The sequence below is a fragment of the Coenobita brevimanus genome, chromosome 43, assembly GCF_032717465.1.
Source record: "Coenobita brevimanus isolate Jiangsu-jjx chromosome 43, ASM3271746v2, whole genome shotgun sequence".
Lineage (NCBI taxonomy): Eukaryota > Metazoa > Arthropoda > Malacostraca > Decapoda > Coenobitidae > Coenobita > Coenobita brevimanus.
In genome coordinates this window covers 981,124-995,409 of record NC_136996.1, presented here as the reverse complement: position 1 = coordinate 995,409, position 14,286 = coordinate 981,124, and the positions used below count along the sequence as shown (strand labels likewise).

The window sequence follows — 14,286 nt, the reverse complement described above, 5'->3', positions numbered from 1 at the left end:
ATCTGGTCAAGTAGACCTATAAACCACAGCCAAGCAATTACTATGGTCAAGCAGACCCATCAACCCCAGACAAGCAATCGCTACTGGGTAAACTACCAAGCCAGACAGGGCGGCACCACCAGGCTATTCCCACCTGACTGGGTGGATATGTTCACGCAACCATAATTTCCACCCGGATGCAAGCTTTTTGTCTGGATATTATGAAAAAATGTACGAATAATGGTTTTGAACAGCCAGATCACAGGGTCTGGGTAATGGCCATCCGGATAATTGAGAGATTACAGTATTATCATCCATCTGAATAAAATTGTCTATGGTTAACTGGAACAGAATACTGCAGCTGTCCCAACCAAGAGGAGGTAACAAGTACAGTACTCAATTCAGTACAGTATAGGTGTTCTGCTTGTTTTTTTTTTAATGCAAGTACATAAAGAAATAAAAAAGTAAAACCACACACTCCCATCTCCCCCACCTGGCATGACTTCACACAAATCATTCCACTAGCACAGTACGGTACTCACCATCCAATCCCAATACACCTTAAAGAGTTCAACCAGAAATCTTGCTGAGTCAGAACAGCACTGTATTAGTAGCAAGAGATATATGCAAGGCCTCTGACACAATCTCCCAACACATACTCTCCTCTAAAGTTATAAATAAAATGACTAAAAGTGGCTCACAACTTCCTAGCAGATGGACCAGATGGATTAACACACAAACAACAACTATCAAACACAAAACAGTTCTGCAATGGTGTCCCTCATGGAACAGTACTGTCACTCAAACTTCAGTCTGCTCATGCATGACTTACCCCAACCATAATTATCCCTCAACACTGAAATACCTGTACAAACCTAGCTGACACTGAAATACCTGTACAAACCTATGCTGAGACCTTAATGGATGAGTCCCTAAATGTGTTGTTGTAGTTACAAATATGCATCATTACCTCACTCAGCAAGATAAATGGCTTAAAATACAGAATGACAGTCTTACCACAAAAATCTCCACTCACATATCTAATACCAAACAGAAGAGAGTCCAACTACCCTTCCCTTACCGTGAATCTCCAAAGGATCCCCCCCATCTGCTTAGGTTACCCACCCAACATAGTCGGATTACCGGTACTTGGCTACAAGAAACCATTTGGCTTTTCACTTCACATAGTCACCTGAACAACCTACCTTTAACCAGCACAAACACAAATTTACAGAGGCAGCATTTATGAGCAAATGGATGACTTTCTCTAAGCTTGCATTTGGTACAGTAACCCCTTACAGGCTACATAATAACAGAACTCACCATGTACTGTAGCTATGTTCAAAGCTGAACAAAGTAAGTGCCTTTGTTGGAACTGTTGTTTTTGCATCTGGAGGATCTATGCCTGTCTTTTGATAGTTCTACATCTGTCATTTTGCATGCACTTTGTGTGCATTAAAAATGTTTTACAGGCCTAAATCAAACATGTGAAAGTTATCTTGAGTTACCAGGCCCAGGTACAGTTGCCTCATGAAGTTCCTGTATCCCCTGTTTTACTCCTGACAAGATGTGGCAACATTGCAGTTGTGGCATAAACATCTATGAATGAACGTGCATTCATGCTGTAACGATGGATGTGAATGGTGGGAACAGATGCCAACCATCATAATGGCTAGCAATATTATGTAAATGGGAGAGTACGAATGCCGTTCATTCATAGATATTTACACTACTACTGCAACATTGCCACATACTGACTGGAGGCAACACAACAAGTATAGGAACTCCTTGAGGCAACTGTACACGCAGGCCAACTGCCCGCCAAATAAAGTTGTGAGGGCGTGGCAACTCGTGTTGGTATAAAAGAAAGAGAAAGCCAACACCAAGATGAAAATGAGAAGAACAAAACATTTCTCCATTAGGAAATGTAATAAACCAAACACCCAACCCAGCATGCTGGCAACATCAATCCTCTAATGTCCAAACCCCACTCTCCAAAGATGCATCTACAAAACAGCCTCACTGGGAAATCTCTGAGAGTGGCCCCGGGCTGTGGCAAGTTTCTTGGAAGAGGCCAATTTCTTGGATGAGGCCAGTTTCTTGGATGAGGCACAGTTCCCATGAAAGGAACCTTGGAGCACCAAAACACGTACATAAGGAAGTGAATACAACAAAACAGACATTTGTAAAGCTACATACAGTACCCACTTTTCCTCTATCAAAAAGCCATGTTAGGAAGGTGTATGCCTCCACATCCACCACAGCATACATGAACAAGTTCTGTCTGACACACCCATAATAATGCTAATGGTAATGGATCAGTTTCTAAGTGGCTTCGGAGATTCTGCAACACTTCTTAGCAATTTATTCTGCAAATAATTCCAAAATAGTCTCTTGCATGTTATTAACTGAACTACATCAGTGCCAACACTATGTAAATAGCTTTAAAGAGAACAGTAGTGAGTAATGAGGAAAATAAATTGCTAAAAGAAGAGAGCTACGAAGCCTCTCATGCCACCTAAAATACAGCCCAATTATAAAATACTATAATTCTCTGACTGAACCTGGCAATCAATACATCTCTACCAAATTTAATCAGCATTGAAAATTCGAACTTTATCCAATAAACATCCAATCCTTTACTGGCTCATCAGGATCATATGGGAATGGGGCTAGGGTACTCCATCCAGACTTTCAAAATGAGAGTGAACAGTTACTCACTCCCAGGTGGTATTATGCATGCAATAACCTCCACCTAACCTTCAGACTTAAACCTTTTCTGGGACACATTTGGTTGGAAAAACTTCACATACAAGGAGAGGTTGGGGTTTATTTTTGAGGGGTGTTTGGGGTTTACTACTTATGCTATAATGCTCATGTGGAAGTAGCTGGCCACTCTTGTCTTTAATGTCTGGACTGAGCAGCCTAATCCCAAGCCACTATGTTTCTGATGGACCAGTAAAGGACTGAATGATAGACCATGATCAACAGTGATGAAGATGAACAAAATTAAAGCACCGATATTAAAAGGTATGACATGATACAAGAAGCCGTGTTCATAATGGTGCACTAACGGATTGGACGATGGCTGGATTGGACAATAAAAATGACTGAAGAATGGATGGTTATGGCAATAAAGGGCTATCTGAGGATGGACAGATGGGGCAATAAAGGACTAGATGATGGATGGATGAGACAATAAGGGCTTGGATGATGAGTGGATGGGACAATAAAGGGAATGGATGTAACAGAATACATGTGCTTACTTTGATGAGGTTCAAGAATGAAAGTGGCCTCTTGGTGGGATCTGCTGCCTTGAGCCACATGTCTATATGGGTTAAGACAAGATCAGTGTGTGTGGCTGCAGTGGTACCAACACACAGTGCCAAACTCTCTCGCTCTGAAATGGAAAACGGCATAACTAACATTTGGGGAGGAGGGCAGAAAATATAAAGCATTTTGAATGACAAAAAAACTCTTGTATTTCTTGATAATTTTACAATCACTTTAAATTATGTACATACATATAGTGTGTCAGTGTGTGTGTGTGTGTGTGTGTGTGTGTGTGTGTGTGTTACTGTAGACAGAATGACAAGCAGATAATTACTTACCCATAACAGCCTTATGTGTTGTGGCATTGAAGAGAGTGTCAAGGGAGGTGGCAATGAAAGTCTTGTTGGAGATCTGGCTGAGAGTGACCCCCACCAAGGACATGAGGAAGCACAACCGAGGCTGGTGCTTTTCATAAAGGCTCATTTGATCCATCTAGGTTGAAGAGCAGAAATGTTTAATAAAATGCTCCTAATCCATCAACATGAAATATGTAAAGTCCATCACCCACAAATTTTTGCATCACATCAGTTCCAAAGGCTTCCCTTAATTTAGAAAATGTGGAAATTAGAAGGTGTGTTAACAAACTTCTCTTGTTCTTACAGTACATGTGACAATCATTTTGCAAAGTAAGTAGGTGAAATAATAGAATAATTTCTACTATACCTACAGTTTCTACAGTAAAAAAGTTCAGTAAATCAGAGTCCAATATGTGTGATATCTTCAGGCTGAGGACATCCTTTATCATCATCATCATCTGGACCTCCTTTCCCACCCTAGGGCAGGGTGAGGAGTAGCAATGTCCAGACAGCCCAAGTATGCCCAATCCAATGGGCCATGCATCCATTCACTCACCATTCAAGCCCCCCAAGTCCTGGCTCTATTTGATACACCAAAAACATTCATCACATTCTGTAGCTTCACATACATGTATCCAATAGATTCAATCCAGATGCTATCACATTAAAAGGGGGTGCCAAATCCCTGATCATGCACTTCTTCTCACAACATTCATCCGGCCAGCTCAATCTCATCAGTCCCCTAGCCTCACCAACTTCCATACCTCTCTTCCTCACACACTCATCCACCATATCCCTTCACCTTCTACTTGGCCTACCTCACCTCCACCCTCCTTCAAATTCGCTCAGACTTACCTTTTTTACCACTCAATTGTTATCCATTCTCTCCACATGACCATACCATCTCAGTACACTCTCATTAGTTCTGGTGTCCACAGGCTTCCTCACTCCGCATCTTTCACAAATCACATTATTTCGTATCCTATTCACTCTGTACTCCACACACATTCCTCAGCAGTCCCATCTCCACTGGTCTCACTCTCAACTTTTCATTTTCATGCCACACCATGGTCTTACATCCATATGTTAAAGTTGGCACTAACACTCCCTCAAGTAAGCCTTGTGCAGCTGCAATACTCAAGCCTCTGTTTTTTATCATATGTCTTCACAGCACCAGCTACTTTCCTTGCTTGTGTCACTCTACTTTCCACTTCTTCTGCACATTTTCCTCTGTTTTCTATCACTGTACCCAGGTACTTGAACTCTCACCAATTCCAGTCTCTCTCCATTCACTGTAACGTCACACTGGGAGTCACCTTCTCTCTCATTAACCATCACTTTACTCTTTTCTACATATACTCTCAAGGCACAATGCTCACAGACATCAGCAAAACTCTGCACAAGTCTAATAAGTTCTTGTCCAGTACTTGCAAGTAGCACTGCATCAGCAGCATACAGGAAGTATGAGATATTCGATCCATCACCATTCATTACCAATGCCATCCCTCTCTCCATTACTCATGTTTTTACTTCTCTCATCACTCCATCCATCCATATATATATACTGAACTTCCATGAGGACATCACACATCCTTGTCGCATGCCCACACTGATCGTGAACCATTCACTTACATGCCCATTTACCGTTAAACATGCTTCACTACCATCATAAAAACTCTTGACGGCTTCTACCAGCTTACCATCTACACCTTACATGTGCAAGACATCTTTTGTTCATTTATTTATTTTTTGCTGATCTGCAAATCATCACAACCATAATTCTAGCCTTGAAACAGTGTGAAGTATGATTCAAATACACAGAATGAAAGCGACGTAGAAATATCAAATGCATTCCCTGTGAAATGCACTATACACTCGTTCATGCAGCACCCAAGCATCTTAAATTCTGGTTGCAGCTCGCAAGAAAAAAAACTGTTCACAAACATTTTTTTAATAGTTGTCTTTAATGCAAATTCCTTGCTCTTTCCACCAGTTACTCTAATATGCACTTTTGGGCCTTCATATTATACATTCTCATTACCACTTTTACCTGAGCCCTTCCAATCTGCACTGTGTATTCCTCATTACTGATGTGGGTTATTGTAGATCTGAGGAAGTCTCGGAGTGAGTCATGCCACATCTGCAAGGAAAATGCAAAATAAAAGGACATACCAGTGTCACCCTGTAACTTTATCAAAGTACAGTAGTAACATAAGAAACATAATTAATAGTTCAAAACACATACAGCCTACAGGAAAAACTACAAAAGGGTATTCTATATCCCTGCAGTGCTCTCTTTCACAGAAACCAAGCATTCATGAACTCCAATTGTATTAACAAGTGATGTTACCTGTATTAACGAAGGTTCAGCTTCTGCCTTTGCTATGAGATCCTGCAATGTGACAATAAGCTGTGGCAGATGCTGATTCCATGGTTCCTCCACATTAGGGTGCACATGAGGAGCCAGGCCTTGAAGTAGTTTGAGAGCTGACACTCCTATATTTCCATACTCTGGCATGCAACTCAATACCAACAGACGTACCAGGAGAACAGGAGCACTTGGGGGCCCTGGAGGCCCAACTAAAATATTTTCTTGCTCATGACTGGCATGATTATTATTGGCCAAGTGTGCCAGGCAGCCTAATGTTGTTGGCAGACTTCCCTCATGTTCTGCACTACACACAAAGCTCAGTAAGTGTGGCCACAATAATGGGTAAGCAGAGTCAACCGTTGTAGCCAAAAGATGCAGCACTCGCTGACAGACTTCTGCTACACTTTCTCCATCTGTCTCTGCCAATGAGGGTCGGCGACCAGGTGGTGTAGTGGCACCAGGACAATGTTTTACCAGGTATGTGATGAAGGGGGCACCACTCTGAGCTGTAAGGTGTTGGTTGTGGCATAAAGCAACAATAACTTGAGTCACACTTTTCACCACTTTACTATTGGGATCAGACAAAATAGCATTTAGAGTAGGTATAAAGGCAGCACAATTATCAGTGCTAAGAGTTTTACTGTTTATAAGATGCTTTGCTACAACTAAGGCACCTACTCTTTGCATATGACTGGCATTTTCAAGTCTTTGCAATAAGTGAGTCATCACATTCTCAGTATACTGGCTACAAAGCAATTCATATGAGCGCAACACTTCATAATGGTTTTTGACAGTTAATGGTTCTGCATAATTTGGCACAACACACACTTGTGAAAACAAAGAAGTTAACAACTGGTCGACATGAAACTTTAAACCTTCTGTCAGCTGCTTTTTTAGAAGAGCATCCATTATCAAAGCTAAAGAATATGTCAAGGTGAATGGAGATGATGCCTTGCGATACATGGATAAAATTGTTGTAACAACCAAGCCTGCAAGCTCTTCTAATTTCTCTTTTGGAAGAAGATGACTCAAGTGGCCTAAGCATAGTAATGCTTCTTGCCTCACTGCAGCATTTGAACTTCTCAGCCAAAGATTAACCACAGACTCAAATATGGCAGCACTTTCTGATGCATATGATTCAACAGATATATTGGGATCTGTTTCTTTATTATCTAAGGCTTCCAAAATAGCCTCAGTAAATTTGCTTATCATCGAAGACAAGGCAATTTTTAGGCTGTCTTGTTTGACAACGGGTAAACACACCACGATCAAGCCAAGTATTGCCTTCATATATGGCACAGTTCCCTTCACATTACCAGCAGCCAGAGCCCCAAGAGTTTCAACCACACTCTGTGAAGGTAATGTTCCAGTCTGAATATGTGTGATCAAGGTCTCCATCACCTGAAAATGGTAAACAATTGCATTAGTAACACTATTTTCATAAAACATCATCTTCATAATACAGTATACAGTGCATGAGTCATTCAGCATCCAAGCCAGATATTTCAAAGAAACCTTGATGTGCTGGCATTTTTCCCCAAGTTTATTTGTTAACCACGCCTGTTAACTCGATGCAGACACATCAACTAATCTCCGCAGTTAATGTGCTGGTATCCTTCAGCAATTATGCATATTCATGGTGAAGTACAATCAGAAACACAAGTTACTGATTCTTTCTGCACACCAATATCTCCTAACTTATATAAAAATCATCTGCCATTAGCCAAAAAAAAAAAAAAGCATATCAGGTATATCATTAACACAGAACAGACCTCACTGACTTTTTATTTTAAGAAACAACCAAAGGTTGGAAGTCCATTTCACACACTGTCACCACTTGAGGATTAGCCTAATGTTGAACTGCCTACACTGTTTAAAGTTACAGCCATTTATTTCAATACCCTTGAATGTATGCACATATGGAGAGGACCATGTGAACATTATCATCAGAATAAAGAAGTGGTGCATAATAATAAAAAATATTTGGGTACTATCATATTAATGCGAGATTCAACAACACATGCATTACAGTTGGTATGTTTCCACCTGACAAATCTGGGCCGCTCCAACAACTTGTATACCCGGTACGACGTTGTGGTTGCCTGAAATTCGATAAGCCTTAGTTATAAGGCAGGAATGAGTCTTGGTTACCAGTCTTACTATAGCACACTTGGCCATCAACTGAGCTGTAAGGGGTCACAACTCTTCCGCATGTTACAACAAACGTGATATTGCTACTTACAGCGTTACAGTGTGCAGGATTGCTGCCCAACGCAACCATCAGCCCTGATGCTGCCTCTTGTAAGTCTGGTGCCACTGAAGGCAGAGTAAGGAGCTTCATGGCTCCCTCCATCCATGTGCTGATCAAGTCTGGATCTTCAATCTTATCACCACTTTCTCTCACAATATTTTCTGCAGCATTATACAGGATAGACTGCACATGAACCTGGGGAATGCAGGAATGCTTGTACGGGAGAATTTGTAAGACATCAGAAAGAAAGAATGATTTACAGTTTTCAGGTTTTCAAAAGGAACATATTTGCTTGAATAAGGCACACTGTAAAAACAGCATGTAATAAAACTCATTACATCAACTTAGAACATTTGATTCAGTCTGATATACCCGAAAATTGTACTCAATGCTAAACGCCTTTTGCAGCGGGATGTTTTCCCTGGGCAGAACAAAACACTCTGACAGCAGCCAAAATCAAATGAAAATGATGTCCCCAGACTGCACATAAGAGATTAGATGGTTTTCTTCACCTTCAGCCAAAGGCGGTGATTCCTAAGTTAAATAAGTAACAAACAATGCTAGCCAGTGTGCTGGAAGGGGTCACCTTCAAATGATCACACTGAGCATCTCCACTACCCAGTAATGCAAGTATTCCTCAACTCCCTCCCTACCCCCAAAAAGGCAGATGGAGAACTGTAGAAGAAGGGCAACTTCATTCTGCAGTCCACTGGACTTACATCCAGACGGGTCACAACAGTGAAGACTACACCAACTGGAATAAAACTGAAAAGACTCCTATGACTGCAAAGTTATCCTATTTTTTTATTTTACAGTTTATTAACCCACTAACAAAACGCACATTACATTCTGCATTATTAACTGTTACTGTATGAAGCATCATATTGGTATCCCTATTTTATGTTATAAAGTCTCAAGCTCATATGGCTGAACAACACTTTTTCAAAATACAATATACAGTAGCAGACTGCACAAATGCACCCTTGAAAACTGTGATAACTAGCTATACTCAGTTTTTTTTATTGAGGCGAAGATGCACGTGACAGGTTGATGATGACTGACTGAATGCAACATGTCCGAATTACATCGTACAGTATTTCAAATAATTACAGTACTCGTAATGTGAATCGAAACCTAGTAATTATCTGAAACACAATGATGTTATTTGGACAAGAAGCATTCAGCCAATCATCACCAATCAGTGAAGTGCATCTTCGCCTTGATAAAAAAAACTGAGTATAGTGAATAATTGCTTATACTGCATCAGACATGTGCATTATTACACTGGGTTTGCCCTTCATTACCATTTTGTTTATGAAGGCTCCAACATGCTTGCATGCATCAGCCTTGGTCATCTAATGGCGGCTCTCCACTTTGTTCGATCTCTGGCAGCCTCCCTAATCAGTCCCTTACCCCTTAAGGTCACACTCATCAACCTCATCTCAGGTCTTTTTTGGTCTGCCTTTCGCAACTCTGCTCTTGACATTCACACCTCTTACCTGTGCCTAGTTTTCATCTCACAACATGCCTAAACCATCACAATCTACCCCTCCTCATCACAACACTAGTCTGTATCTATCTATTGCCAGACGCCTTAATCCCATACGGAGTGGCCACAAACAAATCGCCTCCACATCGCCCTGTCCCCCGCCATTTCACTGCCCTGCTCCCAATTCGCACCCCCCTCCTTCATATACGGTACCTCTCCACTCCATCCCTCCATCTCATCCTTGGCCTCCCCCTCCCTCTCACCCACATACACTCTCCTCATCAGTATCTCACTCTCCATCCTCTCCACAAGGACAAACCACCTCAATGTTTCTCTTAATGCTTCCTCATGCCACAATGCTCCTTCACATCCTCATTTGTCAGTCTGTCTCTCCATGTGACTCCACAGGCCCCTCTCAAATAACTCATTTCCACTGCTCTCACTCTTAACTTCTGTCCCTCCAACAAGGTCCAAGCTTCACTTCCGTATGTTAGAGTTGGTATCACAATACTGTCATGTAGTAACTTTTTCACGTCCATGCTCACTTCCCTGTTTCTTATCACTGCTTTCAAGGAACCAGCAACCTTTCTTCCTTGTTGTATCCTTTCAAGCACTTCACCCTCCAAACTTCTATCCTTACTAATCACACCACCCAAGTACTTAAACGTACTCTCACTTTCCATTTCCTCCTCATCCAACCTCATTGTACATTCACTGACTTCACTTCTCTCGAAGACCATAACGTTACTCTTCCCTACATTTACATTTAGATTCCATTTCTTACACACTCTCCCAAACTCATCCGCCAAGCCTTGCAGCTCCCCTTCATCTTCACTTAACAACACAGTATCATCTGCAAACAACAGTACTAGGAGTTTCCAAACTCTGCCCTCTCTCATTAGGGCCACTCCAACATCCACTGCCCTTCCTTGTATCTATTTTATAATCCCATCCATATACAGACTGAACAACCATGGAGACATGACACATCCCTGTTTCAACCCAACCTTCAAACAGAAAAATTCACTCAGTTCACTATCCACACACACTGCAGCCTTAGCCCCCTCATACATACTCTTCACTGCATTCAACAACTTCCCATCTACTCCATATATTCTTAGTACTTTCCACAGTCCTTGTCTATCCACCCTGTCATAAGCTTTCTCCAAAGCATATAAGTCCCATCCTTCCTTCCAACTCTACTGCAATCCTAACTCCCCACGCTTCGCATTTAAGGACGCATTACACATCCATCAATTTCTTTACATATGAGCCTATGAATATCCTCAACCTTTACTGCCCAGGTCTCACTTCTGTACAGCATTACACTCCTAACACATGCTGGATACAAGGACTCCTTAGCAGGGAGGGAAAGCCCTCTCAGTGAAGTTTTCTTTTTTTGTTACAGTACCTAAGGATCATATGCTCAAAGCTATTATAAATAGGCTAAATACAGTATACTGATTTCTGAAAGCTGCATAAAACAGTTACATTATCATACACTATGAATCATTCTAAATTAACACTAAGGGGTTGATATACTCATTCTTAAATTATATCCAGGTTTAATATGCCAGAAATTATCTATCTCCAACTTGGGTTATCCAACTTCTTATAGATGGACACACACTGTACTCACTTTAGGTGCATGCTGAGGGCTTGATATGAACTTATGGATGGTGGAGAGGACCAGTGTTGGGTGCTGATGCCCCAGTGTGATAAGAGAACCTGCCACTGTTTGCCGCACACCCTCGCTGACATCTCCAGCTGTCTCCAGTAGACTCCAAACCAGTCCCCCTAATAATAAATAAGAGTTTAGTAGGAGACATCAACAATTTTATGTATTACAGTAGGCTGCTATCTGCACTACACAGGCTAACAGAAGATGAATTACTGTACAAAACTAAAAGCTTTACAGTGTGCCAGTATGTTAAAAGGGTACAATGAAGTAGCACAAACTAGAAACATAACCTGTTGATGTAAGTTTTCAACGTGTATTATGTAGCATGGCAATATGGAACAGCAAACAACAATTACCCTTTTCCTTGGCCTGCATAGTGGCGAGGTGTGACGTGAATATTCCCAAATGCGAAGCAGTGACGAAGGAAGCGGCGAGTCACTAATTTCCTGTGACAGCCTTCATGATTTATCTGATCAAAGGTCTGACCCTTGAGTTTATATCGTCGGTTCCTTGTGACACTCTTCCTAAGAGCAATTCAATTTGAAAATCCTTGATAATTCATTTGATGACACCATTACGTGGCACTACCAAGTCTCCATTAGTTGTGTTTACATCTCCTAGGGACACCGCGTTCGAATCCATTGCGTTGATCTAAACTTAAGTGTTCCGAAATAATTTTTCCCTGCTTGTTATTTTTTGTTATTATTTTTATCTTTATTTTTTGAAAGAAGAAAAATCAGTGCTTGAATCATATAAGATTAAGGCATATTGAAAACTCATAAGTGTTAAAGGGAGTTTCCCATTCCAGATCTAAACAACGGACGTGGATGATGCTACCTGAGATCTCGTGACCATACCTTATCACAGTATTAGCACCTTATGGTAAGTCAAAGGGTCAGTGGGGATGGGTGCATGTGTTCTATTTCAACCAGTTATGGATATGTTTCTCTGTTCCCTAATGATACAGTGACGTTTTATTTTGATATGCTAATATTCCCTTTCTATATAAAGAGAGTATTATTGGTGGACGAATTAAATTATTACGGTATAATGCATACACAATCTAGGCGGAAAATGTCACAGACAACCCAAGCCTGCGGTGAGACTAGCAACATTGCAATGGTGCAACCACGGACACTGCTCACCTGTCCACAAGATATTCATTAACTTTCTTGAGCGTGCATTATGTATGAGATTGCCTGGTTGTATCAATTTTCATTCATACAGTTGCTCGAATGAGTACGAAAGTGATTCATACCACAAAGTAAAATGAGTCCTCGTAGTAATTAACTACGATGGGGACCGGTTTATTATAGGAACTGCTTGGGTAAGATCTTTTACGAATACTTCCCCCCCGAGCAAGTCATCCAGCCCCACCCGCAGGCGGTTACATCCTAATATTCTCTGCTATTATCTGTTTATTTTTAGTACAGACATGGTCTGGTTTAAGGGGATAAAAACAAGTAATATGGAAAATAAATGGCTGAGGAAGAGGTATGAAGCTTCCTATATGTCATTTAGAATACAACAAATGTCTTGTTTTATTACAAAGAAGGAACAAAAGGATGCTTACTTTAATCTGGCCCAGATTTTAGTTCTCTTGCAGCTTGTTTCACCTAGCTCATGGGCAGAAAAAAATGATATGGCTGCAATTCCTTTCCATAGCATTTATTTCCTTATTGCGTGATATTCTATTGGTTTTGTCACTTTTTTTTTTAAGGGCGATGGCAATTTTAGACCAAGTTAATGTAAAAAGAGTATACCCTAATAGAATGTATTTGAGGAGAGTGCCAAGTCAACCAGTTAGCCGCAGGCAGGGCGTATAATCAGATTCAATAGAATCTCTCTCTCTCTCTCTCTCTCTCTCGTGGGTGGGGGAGTCAGGGGACAGTATTCTAGGCGGCATAGGAGGCTTCGTGACATTTCTTCGGCGATTTATATATCATACCATGTTACTCATTCACATTCTCCTGTACCTGTAAGTGTGTAGGCTACCGTGTAGGATAAATCGCCTAGGAAGAAGTGCTACGAAATCTCAGGGGATCCAGGGAGGGAGGATCAGAGGTCAAAAGGTACGAGCATTTGAGTGGATTAGACGAGACTAAATCAGATGGTGATTTGGGGTCATAGGCAGTCACGTTTGATGCCAGTGTGGTGGTGGGCGAGGGAGGGGGGGATATGGACAACACGGAGGGAAAACGGGAGACGGGGGGAGGGAGAGAAGAATATGACAGAGGGAAAGAAGGAAGGGAATCAGAAAGGGAGAAGGGGAGAGGGGGAGTTGGGGGAGAAGGAGAGGAAGAGGATGGGGGAAGAAAAAGGATGGAAGGAGATAGGAGCATGAGAGAAGGAAGTTAGGAGAGAGGGAAAGGGGAATAATTCAGGGAGGGAGAGACGATGGGAGGAAGGTGAGGAAAGAGGGAGACGGCAGAAGGGAAAGAAAGAGGCAGGGAAGTTAGGGGAGGAGAGGGAGAAAGAGGAGGAGGGAGGGAAGGAAAAGAATGGAGGAAGGAGAATGAAGGGAAGAGGAAAGGTCCCTGGGTCTCATGTCCTTTTGTTTCTAGTTTCATTATAATTTCTTTTACAACCCATCTTTCCCTGCCACACAAAATGACGCTCCCAACACACACTTTCCCTTTTGTGGATAATGAAAACACTCGAAAATGGACATAACATATTACTTCTATGAGTTTACCAAACATACTGGTTGGCTGTGAATCTATCCAATAATCTAGAAAGAAATTTATATAGAAATGAAAAAGTTAACGAATATACAGAACGAATGGCAGGAAAATCATTCAGCTTTTATTTATCCATCGCGATATATATTTTTCTTTTTAAGTGCTACTTGTCTGGTGTGAGGTGCTACTTGACCGATGTGAGGTG

General features: G+C 41.3%; 1 protein-coding gene across 1 annotated transcript in view; it reads right to left on the bottom strand.

The window, feature by feature from the left end:
• c11.1 (maestro heat like repeat family protein c11.1) overlaps window positions 1–11,775 on the bottom strand; it is a 42,721-nt gene extending 30,946 nt beyond the window's left edge. Inside the window, exons 1-7 of the mRNA XM_080270748.1 lie at window positions 11,757–11,775; window positions 11,359–11,516; window positions 8,222–8,425; window positions 5,959–7,380; window positions 5,659–5,748; window positions 3,591–3,744; window positions 3,246–3,379 (exon numbers count right to left, since the gene is read on the bottom strand). Of these exons, the coding sequence (XP_080126874.1) occupies window positions 3,246–3,379; window positions 3,591–3,744; window positions 5,659–5,748; window positions 5,959–7,380; window positions 8,222–8,425; window positions 11,359–11,516; window positions 11,757–11,775 (2,181 nt within the window). The remainder of the gene's footprint in view (window positions 1–3,245; window positions 3,380–3,590; window positions 3,745–5,658; window positions 5,749–5,958; window positions 7,381–8,221; window positions 8,426–11,358; window positions 11,517–11,756) is intronic.
• Between the last annotated feature and the right edge of the window lie 2,511 nt (window positions 11,776–14,286).